Source organism: Nyctibius grandis, chromosome 15, assembly GCF_013368605.1.
Source record: "Nyctibius grandis isolate bNycGra1 chromosome 15, bNycGra1.pri, whole genome shotgun sequence".
NCBI lineage: Eukaryota > Metazoa > Chordata > Aves > Nyctibiiformes > Nyctibiidae > Nyctibius > Nyctibius grandis.
Window position 1 is genome coordinate 10,872,446 of NC_090672.1, and position 15,408 is coordinate 10,887,853.

At 43.3% G+C, this 15,408-nt stretch overlaps 1 protein-coding gene across 1 annotated transcript in view; it reads left to right on the plus strand.

The window, feature by feature from the left end:
- GNA13 (G protein subunit alpha 13) overlaps window positions 1–9,072 on the plus strand; it is a 29,635-nt gene extending 20,563 nt beyond the window's left edge. Inside the window, exon 4 of the mRNA XM_068413240.1 lies at window positions 4,073–9,072. Within this exon, the coding sequence (XP_068269341.1) occupies window positions 4,073–4,645 (573 nt within the window). The 3' untranslated portion in view covers window positions 4,646–9,072. The remainder of the gene's footprint in view (window positions 1–4,072) is intronic.
- The last annotated feature ends 6,336 nt before the right edge of the window (window positions 9,073–15,408 follow it).

Here is a 15,408-nt window from a genome sequence, read left to right on the forward strand (position 1 = left end):
GGCTAACAAATGATGAAGGAATCCAAACCACTTCAATTGCATCCTGTTACATCATGCTTAATTTCATTTTTTTCTTTTTCTCTTCAAAAGATAAAAATTTAATTTTAAGCTAGACTATTTTTCTGCTTTGAACTGTCATTTTTCTGACTGGAGCACTGGTGATCATCTTGCAGACTGCATACGCTTCCCAGGTATCTTGCTTGAGAACTCCAGCACTTGCTCTCTGAATTTTGATTTGGTCTTGAGTTATAAGGCAATATGAGACGTGCACTCACTTTAATGAACTGCTAAACTTCCTGCTCATGGTAGATTTCTCATGGTCTTTGAATCCAATGGCACTTCAGTTTCGAAGGTTCCCCACACACACACACATTTGCACACAATTGAGTGAAGATTTTTGCAACTTCTTTTCAAAGTTCTTTATTTAGAAACCTTGGTCCGTTCTTTGATTATGAAACTTGAAGTTAGTAGGTTTTTTTGTGTTTTCATACATGCACACACTTATTGTAGGCCTGATGTTGCTGTGGGAACGCTGAGCTCTAAATTAACAGCTTTTCCGGTTTAAAGTTAGACCAAATGGTGTTGAGATACAGAGGGACTCTTCAAGATCTGCTGCCACAGAAAATGTTAGGTCTCTGTGGGAAAAGAGCTAGCTAAGTTTTGTTACTGAGTGAAAGATTTGATAGGTTCTTCTGGTTTATTCTTATCTATGTGCAAGATTTGTCTAATGATTATTTCCCCAAACTGTATTAATATAAGTATTTTACTGTTCTTATCTGTTATCTGATACAACTGGGCTGGCCTGCAACTAAATTGCTTATAAACAGATAGACCTGCGATTCCTGTGCCTCTTGCCAAAAGGGAGCTGATGATAACAGCATGTAGGGAAAAGAACTTAATGTTCAGATTTAATCAGATCAGCAAAATAAGAGTAGCTGGCTGGCATGTACACGTGGGATGGGCTGGATTCCTTGCAACTGTTTGTTGTTATTGCAACTGCCAGTGCAGACTCTATGTATTCAAAATATCTCAGAGAGACATTGCTTTCCATGTTGTGATTGGATCTTATTCATGCCTTAAATTCTGGTTTTAACTAGGCAAACAATGATTTGATAGCCAAAAGAGCTACCTGATAACCAAAAGAAGTCCTTTGGAAGAAAACGGACTGTAGTGAATTTGAGGAAGGAGATAATTCAGGAAGAAGGCACATCTTCTGAGTGTATATCAGGATGTGTCCTTGGGAAGACATGCACAGAAAATAAACTTAAAAAAAAAAACCAAAACCAACAGCGTGGCCCCCCCCCAAAAAAAAAAAAAAACAAACAAAAAAAACCCAAAAACCATCAAACCCACCAAAATGGAAGAAGGTGAAAAAAGAAAACAGTCAACATGGAAGATCAGGTGAAGTGTAGAAAAGGAGAGCGTGCTTGGGAATGCTTGCAGGAAACGTACCAATTGACAATGGTGAAACATTGAAAGGGCTTTGAAAATAATACTCGGTGCTGCACAAGGAAAATATTCACCTAAGGCTGCAGTCTTCAGATCAACAGTGAGAAAGGTGCTAGTTCAGAATTGCTACAGTGGCAAGCTGCTAGTATCCCAAGGATCTGGGCATGAGGGAGAAAACATAATCATCCTTCAAAAAGATAACTAAAGTACTGGGAGATTGATCAGGAGTTGTTGTCTTTAGTTTGCTGTAGCCAAATGATGGCTGTAGACCAGGCACTTGACTGCCAGTGCACTGATTTGCAGGCTGTTGCATTAGAGTAGCCATTATCTGGTCTGAAACATGGTAGGTCTTCTGTGCATGTAGAACTTGAAAGCACTTGAGAGGATTTTATTTGTGGTTGCACATGTGGAAGGAATTTTAAATGAGTAATAATACTTGAGAGGGAATTTGTTAGGAATTCTAGGGGTAAGCTCCTTGTTCTTGAAAGCTTTACTGAATAAACATCACAGGCCAACTCCCCAGAGAGTTTGCTTTGTGCTCTTGTTACAATATTGAAGGTATACATGGCTTTGCCTAATATATTAATTGATTTTATTTACTTACTTTAATAATTTCAATCACTCCTGGGCTTTCCTAAGACTTTCTGGTTTTGTTCTGAGAACTTGAGACTAACTTCCTGAATAACAAAAGATTATACGTTCCTGTTTGAAAGATGGAATAAGTGTTGAACCGGTGCCATTCTCTTGCCTAAATGTTAACAGCCAGCTTTGCTCAAAATCCCTTCACGTGTGCCCAGTGACATTTGATACAGTCATTGCTCTATTCCTCTGATTGTTCTCCCTCTCTAACAATTTTTGCTAGAAAAGACCCAAGACAAACATAACAAAAAGAAAAATCTTACTACCTTTTAAAGTTGCTTCTTTTAATCAGACAAGGGGGTGGCAGCACGTCTGTTGCTCAGTTTGGAGAGAACATAGTACTGTTCTAGCAGTTCAAGCGTCCTGTGCATTTAGGTGGTGTGTAATAGTACTACAGCAAAAAGTGCAGGGCGGGGAGCCTGTGCTTCAGAGAGCTGCTTTATAATTCGTGCCACGATAAAAATCAGTGCCTTAGTCATGGGCAGCTCGAATAAAGAAACCCGGGAGTTCAAACAAAAGTCTCTTGCGCTAGTTTCACTTTTGAGCTTCCATAGTAAAGCAAAGTGATCCTTGAGTTTTTGGAACGTTACGCTCACTTCATGATTTTTAAAATTGCTTTCGTAAAGGCTGTGGATCAAACTTGCCCAGCTGCCTTAAACTTGGGATACCAGTATTTGAACTGCCATGTAGTTGTGTTTGCCCCTGCTGCAGCTCATTAGTTGAATCAGACTTTCTGGACCATGGTCTTACACATCTTTATAAAAGCTCCAAGTCTGGTAACTGGCACTGTCAAAGAAGATTGTAGATCATTCACTAAGAGGAGATTAAAATTCCAACTCTGAAACCTAAATCACTCTCTCTGAAGTTGTGAGAAATGCTGGAAAAATGTAAGCAAGAGTTTCCACAACAAGTGAACAACAAAGCTTTAAACTTCAGCGCCAGCCAGCTGTCTGTTATAGATGCACTTTTTAAATAGCAGGAAGACTTGGACCATATGCAAAAGTGTCATTCTAAGAATGAAGAAATCCCCACTACGAGTCTTGAATTTCATGCTGTCGAAAGCTGACTAATAAGAATTCCTCTTCCCGTTAGCATCTGCATCCGTTGGTGATGACTGTTCATGTAACAGTCAAAAAATAGTAAAAAAAACACTTTTCCTGCCTATTTAATTCTGGGGGAAAAGGCAGGCTGGAGGACTTGAGGGTACAGCTGTCTTGGCTGCCCTCCGAGGCTGTACTACTGGGAAGAGGCTGCTGTCCTAAGCTGCCTGTTTCTTCTCCTACTAATGGCACAGTATGTTTTGGACAAAATCGGGCGGTGTGAGCTCACAGGTGTGGCACACAGCTGATAAAAGTGACTTTTTGGACTGATACAGCTGGATGCAAAAGATCCACAGCACAAACACAGCAAACTGCTTATGTTTTGCTTTCCTGGCATAATTGACTGCCTTAGAAACTACTTAGTGGAGCAGCTCTCTGTTCTAGAAGCAGTTGTGCAGAATGCACGAGAACATGGGAGGAACTGAGTGCCCACAGTTAGAGTGGGATACCACCGTGGTTACTGATTTGAGAAACCTGTTTTAGACCCCCTTTGCTGCATTGCAGTATTGGCAACCAGAGTGTTCCCCAGCTTTGTGGGAAGAGGATGAATGAAGCATAAAGTAATCCAGAATGAGGGTAACTGGCATGAGGAATTGATGGTATACCTCTGGGGTTGTTTATGGATCCTTGTCATGTGGCAAATGGAAAGCTTCAGCTCTCTGGGAGTACGTGTTTTGATTTAATATTGGGTGTGTTTCCTGCTTTGGACTCTAGATCTTTCCAAAACGCTTCAGTGTTAGTACATAAATATAGATACACGCGTATGTTGATTGAAATCCTCGTGCTCTTCTTCTGCAAGCTTTTCTCTTGATTATAAGTCAGCTGTGACCACCATGCCTGTGACTCGTGTCCTAATTGGCAAACTCTCCTTTATTTCTTTTTAGGATTATCTTCCCTCACAGCAAGATATACTGCTGGCACGAAGACCCACAAAAGGGATTCACGAGTACGACTTTGAAATAAAAAATGTTCCTTTCAAGATGGTTGATGTAGGTGGCCAAAGGTCAGAACGGAAACGTTGGTTCGAATGCTTCGACAGTGTCACATCAATACTCTTCCTTGTTTCCTCAAGTGAGTTTGACCAAGTGCTGATGGAGGATCGGCAAACGAATCGCCTTACGGAATCCCTGAACATTTTTGAAACAATAGTCAATAACCGGGTTTTCAGTAACGTCTCAATCATTCTCTTCTTAAATAAGACGGACTTGCTTGAGGAAAAAGTACAAAAAGTGAGCATCAAAGACTATTTTCCAGAGTTTGAAGGAGATCCCCACTGCTTAACACATGTCCAGAAATTCCTGGTGGATTGTTTTCGTACTAAACGCCGGGACCAGCAGCAGAAGCCCCTCTACCACCACTTCACCACTGCTATTAACACAGAAAACATCCGGCTAGTTTTCCGTGATGTCAAGGATACCATCCTTCACGACAACCTCAAGCAGCTTATGTTACAGTGACGTGCAAAAAGACATTTTTAGTTGAGTAAATTGTGTGTTGTTGTTTTTTTAACTAGAAGTTTACAGCAGGAGTAGAGAAATCCAGATCCTGTCAGACTTCTTGGTATGTGGCTAAAAGCTGCTGCTGAACACGTTATTGCCAATTTCTGCAGAAATTCAGGCTTAATATCTTCCAGTGTAGCTTCAAGTTGACTCAAGTTGTAATTTTATAGCAGACCTATGTTTAAGTTACTGGTAAAGTGATAAATTTGACCTTTTAAGAGCATGTGTATTATCCTAGAAAATTCATTCCACTTGCAGAATTCCAAGTCCAAAATTCAGTGAAACTGTTGCGATTTTTAGACTGTGGCGGTAATTTAAGGGGGGGAGAACTTTTCACATCAAACTTCATTATGAAGACTGTGATACCATAGCTGACTTATGATTTCTCAGGTCTATTGTTGGTTAGAAATCCCATAAATCCCTTGCTGGAATCATCTATTTGAAGTTAGGATTCCTGGGTGTAACGTACTTCCTGTGTAAGTATAAATCTTTGTGTGGGGTTTGGCTAGGAGATGCTTTAAAAATACTTAAATTGGGAGCTTCGGACATACCTGGCAGGAAGTACTAATGCAGGGAGAAGTCTAGTGACAAGGAATTAGTGAATGGCACAGTACGTGGTTTCACTCTCTTGCGTTGTATGTATGTCTTGGAGCCATGGCAAAGCACAGAGCACTATGATACGGTCCTCTTGAAATTCTGATGTGGGAAGGGGGAGCAAGCTAACCTTGTATTTCTTATCTTCACTGACCAGATGTTACGTGTAGGTACTTTACCTGTTCTGGAAGCGCTTTAAGATAGCACTGGTTTATTTTTACTTTCTTCATGACTTCTTACAGTGTGCCTCATCTTAATCAGGAAGCATTTGGTGATGGATAGAAGTACTTGCAAACCTAAGTGCCTCCTTGTGTTCTGTCCTCCTACGGTATTTTCAGTGGCCTTATGTGACATATGTGTTCCCAGCAGAGGCCTTGTGTAGCTGACACCATGAAGATGAATGTTTTCTTCTGAAAAAAAAAGAACATTGTCACGGCAGAATGTGCTTCAGCCGATGAGGTTCTTTCTGAGACTTTCCCATTGGGTCTAGCAATCCTAAGTGTACTTGAGCCAAATATGTTGCACAGCATACTCCAGACTGCTGCTTGTGACTAAGAATATTTTACCAAAAGTTCCATTGCAGTTCGTTGTGGGTTTTTTTTTTTTGTGGGGGTTGTTACTGTTGCCATATGATAAAAAAAAAATAATAAAATACTCCTTGCCCAGAAATCCTCGTACACCACACAGCATATACAAAACGAGAGTAAGCATGTGAGCTTGTGTTTTAAAAAGGAGTGCCGCTACCAAGTTTCCCCCAGACTGTAGTGTCGTGTAGGCAGTTCAGCTTGCCACTTTGCCCCCTGGAACCGGCCAATTCCTGTGGATCATAATGCTGGCCAATACTTTGTTAAATGAATTTTTATTAACATACCGCGCACGTGGCAAGCGGTGTGACGTAGTATTCTCACTGCTTGGAGCAGTGTCCCTGCTAGAACATAGGAAAGCTGCCTGTCTTCTCAACTTAGCCTTTTTACTTACTGTGATTGTAAGTTGTATTAACATCTCTGTACCTCGTTCTCCTGTCAGTAGAAGGGGAATAGTGTATTTTTATTTAGTTAGGTGCTTTGAAAGACCTCTATTTTTTTTTATATCATCCGATGAGTAGTCATATATTAGTCTGCAATTTCTGCGATAAGGCACTATTTTGGGAGAAAAGAATTCTGAAAAGAGCTTGGGAGAAGTCACAGTGCATAATCGAAACAGAAACAGAAGGTCTGGGTGCAACACTGATGTCGGCAGGATTCATATAATCTTTAGATGGGGATATTTAATGTAGATTTTGCCTCCTTACTGGACATGGGTATGGTTACTTCTGGTTTGATGTCTTCAGGTCATTATGTGAGCAGTTCAAGAAGGATGATGAACTAGAGACCTCAAAAAAGGCTAGTGAGGCTGTTTAAAGGGTTGGACACCACGCCTGTAATGGGAGTCCTGAAGTTCTCCGTTTCCCTCTTTGGAGAAGGATGACAGGCTGATCTGGTTGAGCTATAAATGCTTCATGAGCAGACAACAAACCTGTGTCTAGTAGCCTCAAAGTCCAGTGTTGGAAAGCAGAAATTGAACAAATCCGGGCCCTTGTGAGTCAACAAGAGGAGCAGTAGGTTGGGTTTTTCCCATTGCTGACAGTTGTCTGAACAAGTTTCGCTTTTGAAAAGAGAATTGTCTCTGCTCTGATTAAAATAATTAATTTGAAGAGGGTCAATAGTATGTGTTTTGCAGGATGTCAGACTAGATGATTGCAGAAAAGACTGGATAGTGGATGATATGAAGATTACCAGGAATTTATCTAAACAAATCTGTTTATGTAAAATATTGATGAATTTTGGGTCAAGGGACCTGTTAATTTACTAAAGATCCTCAAACCTGATGTCAGTCCAAGGATATAGTCAGTTTCACCAACACACTGGGCTATTCTGGTGTTAGCTAAAGCGGGACAGATACTCAGCAGGCTTCTCCCCTGAACCAACCCAAAAAACCTGGTTTTAATCCTTTCAGATCACTTTCCCTGTGAACACCAGGGCCTGTAAGATAGCGAGGGGGACCCTGCAGTGTTGGGTCACTTCTGACAAAACAGGCCCTGGTAGATAAGCACTATATGAATCTCAGGCAGAAATGAGTTATTTTAATGAAATGACTGAGTGAAATCACTTGTGTTTCCCACTTCTTGAGAGGGGGTGAGGCAACTAACCTTGATGTAACTGTTTACATGGTTCCTGTGTTAACATCCTGGCTGAACAAACCGAATCAATGTTTGGCTTCTCCATCTTCAACCTTACCCTTCCTTAGCTACCCGACAAGGAGCACAGCATGTATTGTTGTATTTCTTTTTCTATCTGTTTCTAAATATTATTTCTTTATAGCAGGATATTCTGGTACAAGAGCTGAAGGGTTGATGTTTTGAACAGACTGATTTTTATCCTGAAGCAAACAAATGAGTCACAGTTGGCTAGTAAGAGTGGAGCTTGTTCATGTAAACCAGTCTGTGGTACAAGGTCAGGACGTATTTGTAGTAAAGGTGGGAAAGCAGGTAGAAAATCAAGTTTCCCAAAACTTTCTTCATTCTCTTTGATGGAGAGAGCTCTGTTAAGATGATCCCTGACCGTATGGAGATATACCACTTGTACAGCCTTCCTGTACTTGAAGGTGAAATCGGTGTTTTAGCGACTGTTCGCTGCTGCAGTGTGTTAAACTCAGTTGATTGATACCTGAAAACTGTGGCTGTTCATCAGGGCTTTAAAAAATTTTACTTTTTTTTATATATTGTATGTGGGAGCGTAAGCCATCAGTTTGTGTAAAACTTAAACTTTCTTCTAGAGTATCTGCTCTTACAAAAAAAAAGTCGTCAAGTGGGTTCATTGATCTCAAAGGCTGTATATTGGAGTCATTTGTCTAGTAAGTAGCTTTAAATTTTGCCCATCAGAATTATTCTAGCAAATTGCTCAGACTGGGTGGGTGTTTCAAGCTTCATGACATTTGGCTAGTAACGGTATGTGTGATCAGTCCCAGACAGCTGGGTCAAGCTGCGTCTGCTCACGTTGTTTTGGGGGCAACTCACTGCTCCAAGACAGAGAACTGTGCGTGTCTGACGTGTCCATTGCCGTCAGGAGATTTCTCTGGTTATTTCTCTTCAAGGACGGTTGCAGAAGGTTCATTTTCCAAGAATAACATTTCCTGTTTCAGAATGATCAGAGGTTTCATGCCATACTGAATTGTTCACAAGTTGACTTTACAGGTCTTGTCTATTTGATGGTACCATTAACATAGTTGTTTTTTTAATTACACAGCATTGCAATACAGTGCCATTTTGCAATTTCTTTGCATTGTACTTGAAAATAAGTTGAATTGCAGACTATTTAAAACCGCTTTCCTGCGCTTTCAGTAGCAGTGAGAGCTTACCTTATGTGAAGCCTTTATGTAAAAATATATTTTGTAACAAACTCATAAATCTTTAACAAAACCGAGATTTGTATTAGCTTTGTATAAATGTTTGTGGCTTACAATTTTATATGTTTAACTTTTTATAAACTTTACAGGGACTACTTTTTATTGTAAATTTTTTTTTTCTCCTTGCTTTAGTTTAAGATTGGCAATAAATTATTTCTAAGGGAGGTCTTGGAAGAAAAAGCATCAGTCCCTTTTTATAAAACGGCTAAATTGATTAATAGTTTAAACCCTCTTACACTCGCTTGTACATCGCTCTGTACATACTCTCCAAAAGTGTTGCCTTTCAGCTATTAATATTTGCCTTGTGTACAAAAATCACTGACGATGAATAAACATATACAGCCTCATGTTGGTATGATGAAATTATTTTTTCCAATTAATAATGTGTGGAGGCAGCCAGCTGACATTCTTAGTTGGCTGTTTTGCTCCTGCCACACCTTGTGTTTCAAATAAAATAGGTGATAGAGGGAGTCTCTGGTCTCACGCAAGCTCTTTGCTAAAAGGGCTCGTCCGGATTCTCGTTCAGCCCCATCACTTCTCTCCAGTAGAGAGGCAAAAGGCAATTGCTGACTTGCATTTGACAGCCAGTGTGGTACTTTGTATTTAAAATATTTATGTCGCTCGTGTGCGTTCTGGCGTAAGTGGCAAGGCTCTGTACGTATCTCAGTATTTGCAGAGTTAGATTTTTTTTTTTTAAGCTATTTTCTGAATAAGCCAGCCTGTGCCTCCTCTAGAAATGGATCACTGGCTGCTCTGCCACCGGCTGCAATATGAAGCAATGTCTTGTAGCAAAACAGTGATTTCTTCTTGTCAGGGGTTTGTTTCTGAGGAATCACCACCTCATCCCTTGACCACTTTTTTTGCGCTGAAACGGTTGTATCAAATGAACACCATTTGTGATGTTGCTCTGACTCTGAAAACCCATCTCTTTAGGGTTTTTTGAAAGCTTTTTTCCTTGCATCTTATTTCCTGCAACGCAGTCAGCCACCTGAGGAGTAAAACTAAAATCTAGAACTCAACAAATCGTGTTTGTTTTCTTTTTTTTAAGCCCAATATTACAAGTGTAATTGCATCAAGGTTCATCTAGGCTTCGAGTTAAGCTCGTGTTGACCGAAGGTCTCATTAGAAATAGGTTGGTGGTGGTGGCCCGTTCAGCAGTAACTCGCAGGCTCTGATAACCGCGGTGGGGAGAGCTGAAGGAGGGGCAGGGAAGGACCGTGTTACGGCATTTATGTGAGCAAGTGGACATTTCTTCACTTTCACAAAGCCCTTGATTTAACAAAACACCTCATTGCATGTACCACTGAATGTAGGTTGGGTTTTCGAGCCTCTTCCTTCCTGTTAAAGTAAGTCGGTGATTACACAATAACTGACAGAAGGAAGGAAAACAGAGCGGAGCTCTGCCGAAAGAGCTGCCCTGGCTGCCCCGCCGGCAGCAGGAGCCAGGCTCAGCGCTGGCCTCAGGAGTCCCGTTCCTGCTGGCGAGCTGACCTGGCTGTGAGGCTGTAGAGCAGCTGAAGGGCAAAGTGCTGGAGGAGCGGCTGCCAAGTGAGCAGAGCCCTTCGGGGAACACGGCTGGAAACAGGGCAGGAGACTGTGCTGGCGCAGACCCTGCTGGGTTTTTTTCTCTAAAAGGTAATAGCATCAAGTTACTTCTGGCCAGCCCACCTAACGTACTGCTTGGCTGTGTTTTCCACACAAGCTGAAATGTTTTCATTGTGTGTGAGATGTGAATTACTAGATTAAATTAATAAGAAGGGTCCAGATAGACCGAGTCCCACAAGGTTCTACGATAGTGTTTTATTTGTGCCTAACTTTAGATAGTTTTGGATTTCTTCTCTCTGCTTTCTTCCCTTGTGTTTCTCTGCACACTTAGAAACGAGGGGCGAGACGTTTGTTCCCGGTGGAGTGCAACTTCCACCATCAGCAGCTTTGTGGGCTCCGGGATTCTTGTCACTATTGCTCCTCAGAGAAGCTCCTGCAAGATCACAGAGCGAGCCCTGCTCCGGCCTGGGAAACGTGCGGTGGCAGCGTCAGTCCCTGCGCCTGAGCTCGGTGAACGAGCTGCAGATGAGTCGAAGATAAGGAATCAAAACATCCCGCAGAAAGGGGACGTGCTCCCTGCCCATGCGTGCAGCCAAGCTGAGAGTTTGATTAATTGTTGAGCACTAGATCTGACACACCCGGGTTTGGAGTAGGCTGGTGTGAGTAGAGGTCTGCTTCGGTGCTGGTGACTTTGTACGAAGGTGAATATTTAAAGCCTCTGCTGGCTGTAAGAGCAGGTTGTGTGTTCGCTGTTCCTCAGGCGATGGGGGCTGTGAGGCGCTGGGGAATAAGGAACACGTTTGTCAGCAGACAGTAAGTGAATAAATCATTTCTCTGCCTGGATGGTTTGAAACATGGTGACCCAGTAAGATGACGCTGATCAGTGCGGACTGGTATTTATTAATTTAGGACTTAGAGAGCAGGAGGAAGCACCAGACCCTGTGCATCCAGCAGTATCTAAAGTGAGTTTCTCCCACTCCTGTTCCAATATTCAATACAGTGGATCTTGGATCTTGCCTGTAGAGAAGATGCTGCTCCCTTCCCAGGCTTCTTCCCATTGACAGGTAGTGATGCATAGAGCCAAAATCCCTGCCTGATTTCCAGTCCTCTCTCCTGTTCAGCACCAGGCCAAACCTTGGGTGGCTTTTAGCCACGTTGCAGGCTCTGTCCTGTGTTCTCTCTCTTACGTTGCCTGCAGCCTGGAAGACAGTCAACTTCTCTTACGTAGGAGCAAGCCAGCCCTTTATCGGATTCAAAGGGGAAGCAATAGTGGAAAAGAAAAAAGAGGGGGGGCATGTATTTTAATGTTAACACTCCCCTTTCAGCGCTGATTAAGAGACTGACTGACTGTTTCCATGTTGACCGTATACCGTGTGAACAGCGTTTGTGGGATGACACCAACCATGAATAATTTATCTCCAGCAACTCACCGCATCAGGCTGTTAGAGCAGAAGCGCTTCCACGATCAGCCAGTGTGATCACCAGCCCTGACGTGAGGTTCAGCTCTTACCCACACTGTGCCTGGGAGTTGTTCTTTGTTTTCAGCTTTTACAGAAAGCAATATGTATAAATTATAGAGATCTTTATGTGCTTGCCTAAGCATAATATTTTTCACTTTTTCTGTATGAGCTGGATCCTCTTGTATTAATCCAAAGTCTAACAGTGGGAGCAGCTGTGAATTGATGACCGTTTCGTGTTGTAGCCTCCATTTTCCCTGAAGAAAAAGGAAGCAAACAAAAAAACGTCAGTGAAACCAGCATTTTCAAAGAGTTAACGCCAGGATTTGCAGGGGAGCGAGTTGAGCAAGCCTTCAGCAGCAACAGCCTTCTTACATCATGTCTGGCATTTGCAAAAAATTGTCTAGAATTAAGGGGCAAACTTCCTCTTTTATTCATGCAGATGACCCGGGCAGACTCTCCTCCCCCCTCTCTCCCATCCCCACTTACAGACCTTGAGGAGAAGAGGGGATGTGATGCAGCCTGTGCCCAGCCAAGTGCCAGGCGTTGGGTCGGGTGTGCTCAGGCTGGCTGCGGGCGCTGTGCTGCGCCGGGAGCGTGCGGGGCGATGGTACCAACCGCTCAGGGAATTCCTGCTTGATGGACAGCTGGGGATGCCCTTTATAAAGCCACAGCCAACCCAAGCTCAGGATTTCTCCTTGTATCATCGGCTGTGCTCCACAAGCCTGGCCGCTGCCTGGGAAGGGGACGCCAGCCTGGCATGACTCCTCCAGCTCCGCAGCCAAAGCCACACCAGCTCTCCTTCCCCCTCTGCTCCCGATGCCTCTGCCCATGGCAGGAAATCTATCTGCTGTTCCTTCTCTCACCTCTGCACTACTCAGGGAGAAATATTACTAAATACTTTTTTCCAGCATGTAGCAAATCCTAAATCCTCCTCATTTCCAGTGAAATGTTGCCTTTCATTGCACTTGTAATAAAGCAGTGCACAATTATCTCTGCTGGCTTTTGTCTGAGGATGCCACTGGGGAAAGGGAACATTTTTACATGCACAAATGTCAGCAGCAAGTCACCGTGGCTGTTTCCTCTTCGTGCCAAAGCACTGATTGACACCGTTGCAAGATTTCTTCCTTGAGAAAGGCAACACCAGTTGCCTGAACCGGTAGGATAGATACATGGAGAGTATGTAGACATTTAATATTCAAATTAATTGCTGAAAGTAGCTTCTAAGAGGCTAGCAAAGTGAAGTGTTTTGGTTTTCCCTCTTCACAGAAGCAGGGATTGAGTATGAAAGCATCTGGACGACAGCCAGCCGTTTCGCTGGAGCCAGGCTTTCCACTCCTTGTCTCCGTACCCCGTCTCATTTGCTTGCAGCAAGACAAATGTCTGTGATGATGCCAAAGTCAGGAGAGCAGAGGAGGAGAACATAGTGTGGCACCTTTGCTTACTGCCATGGCTCTCTGGGAGGTGGAGGGCAGTGACTGCCCAGGCAGGCGGGGAGCCTGCTATCCCTTGGATGAGAGTCGCTGCCTACATTTAGGGAATGTTTCTCATAGCTAGCAGCTTCAAGAGCCACCGCTAATGAGTAGGGAGAAAAAAAACGCCTCCAGAGAGCAATTTGCAGCCTGAGACGGTGTCCCAGGTAGGTCGGGTGAGTCAGTCCCTGCAGTGCCAGAAGTGACCAGCCCAGACTTGGTCTCTGCACTCGCAGACACCTCCAGTGAAACGAAACCAGCTCCACCCCAGCACCTTTGTGCTGTATTTCCCTGATAAAGAAAGGCAGTGTGGTGTGAGCGTGTTAGCGGAGGCCACTCTTGAGATCCTTGGAGGAAAGGTCCAGGCTATCTTCTTGCTGAGGATTATTTTCAATGCAGGGTCCTCCAGTACCTCTTTGTGGCAGGATTTCACTGGTCCCATCTCCACGTTCCCTTTTCTAAGTCACAAGCCGTTGCAAATAAATGGCTCCAGATCTTGGCAACGATGTAGGAAATAACCCCACATCTTTCACAGTTCCTTAAAAGCAAAAGAATAACTATGACACCAATGACACCCCATCTTTATGTCTCACCCAGCATGGGTAAACTGCCCGGGAAGAGCTTCTAATGCGATGCTTAGGAAAAACAGGCCAGAGATGAAAACATTAGTGAGAGAAACAGCAGATCTGCAGGGCACAGCTAGTTTGTTTGACTTCAATGGCAAGATTATTCACTGCACACGATTCCGTGTGAGCCCCGTGGCATTTTGAAGCAAGCACACAGCGTGATGCCGGCGTTACGCCACGTACGTGCCCCGAAAAGCGTCAGGAACGTCTGAGCTGTCGCTGTTTGCTTCAGACCAACTCACTGTGGAGGAGCTGCAAGGCGGAGGGAGAAGTGCTGTGATGTGAGCACAAGATTCCAGGACTGTCTGAGCACTAAATATAGCAGCTGTGCTTGCTCAGCAGCTTCGGGTCCAGCAGATAACATCCTGCTTGGGGACACGGCTGCGGGAGAAATCCTGTCACCCTGAGGGGAGGTGTGAAACTCAGGCCCCAGCACCACATCAGCGACTCTTCCTGGGAATCCGGGATCCCTGGCTTTTCGCTGCTTTATGTCTCTTTGAAGTGCTTGAAAGAATAATGAAATTATCAGGGGAAAAAAATAGAACATTAATATATGTATTTTGGAACCATGGGCTAAACTCTTCCTCTGTCTGAACATAGTATCTCCCAGCAAGGCTCACTAAGGTTTGTAAAAGCTTCTGAACACAAAAAGCATCACGAGTGTAAAATATTAGAGCTTTTGTTTGCTTGGTTTATAAAACACCAAAGAACTATTCGGTGTGTTGGGGAAATGCTGCTTCTGGCAGGGGAATAGAGAGGACACACCTATACAAACCAGTAAGCCCAGGACTACCTCCTGCTGTCATGTTTCGTAGGAAAAATGTCTCCTGGTTGCATGTGTGGAGGCAGGCGTTGCCCCAAAGGGTCTTGACTCCATGATGAGAGTGTGGTCACGGGGCCTCGTCACTCACGACGCTGTTTCTCCCGTTCTACACAATTTCTACACAATTCTACACAAATTGTCCTCCAGAAAGGGCGATGCTCTCATTACAAAGACCACGAAGAACTCCTTCACTTGCTGCTGCTTTCACGCAGGTCTTTTAAAACTTTTAAATCAGCGACTTTTAAATTAGCTGTATTAATAAAATACACTCCATCTCTCTCATGCACACGTTTTAAATGAATAATTACAATCCTGTTGTAAATACACACTGAAAAAAACCCACATCAGCACCAAATGCAGCATGCCAAGTCCCAGCGCATCTGTCTCGTATTTGATGTCTGGTTTTGGGATGCGGAGCTCCTTTCTGAGCTGAAAGCTGAATTACAGCTCAGTGTCATGGTTTTGTCCCACGATGGTGATTTTTTCGGCGCTGCTGGTTGTGAGTAACATTGTGTTGGTGTTTTTAGCCTCGTGTATTGCCTTGCTTGGGTGTGATGGCAATAAGCAAAGCCCTTACTTTGAGGCAATAGAAGATACCCAGCAGCACAGGAGTTATTGCAAATGTCTCTGTTGCTGTTAGGCTTTATTTTGGACCTCTGCCGTGTAGTTCTGTTTTCCTTTATTTATTAGTTAGGATGGCAAATATCAATGCAACAAATTCTTGGAATTATAAGGAATTGCAAAAGGTTACATGTAGTGT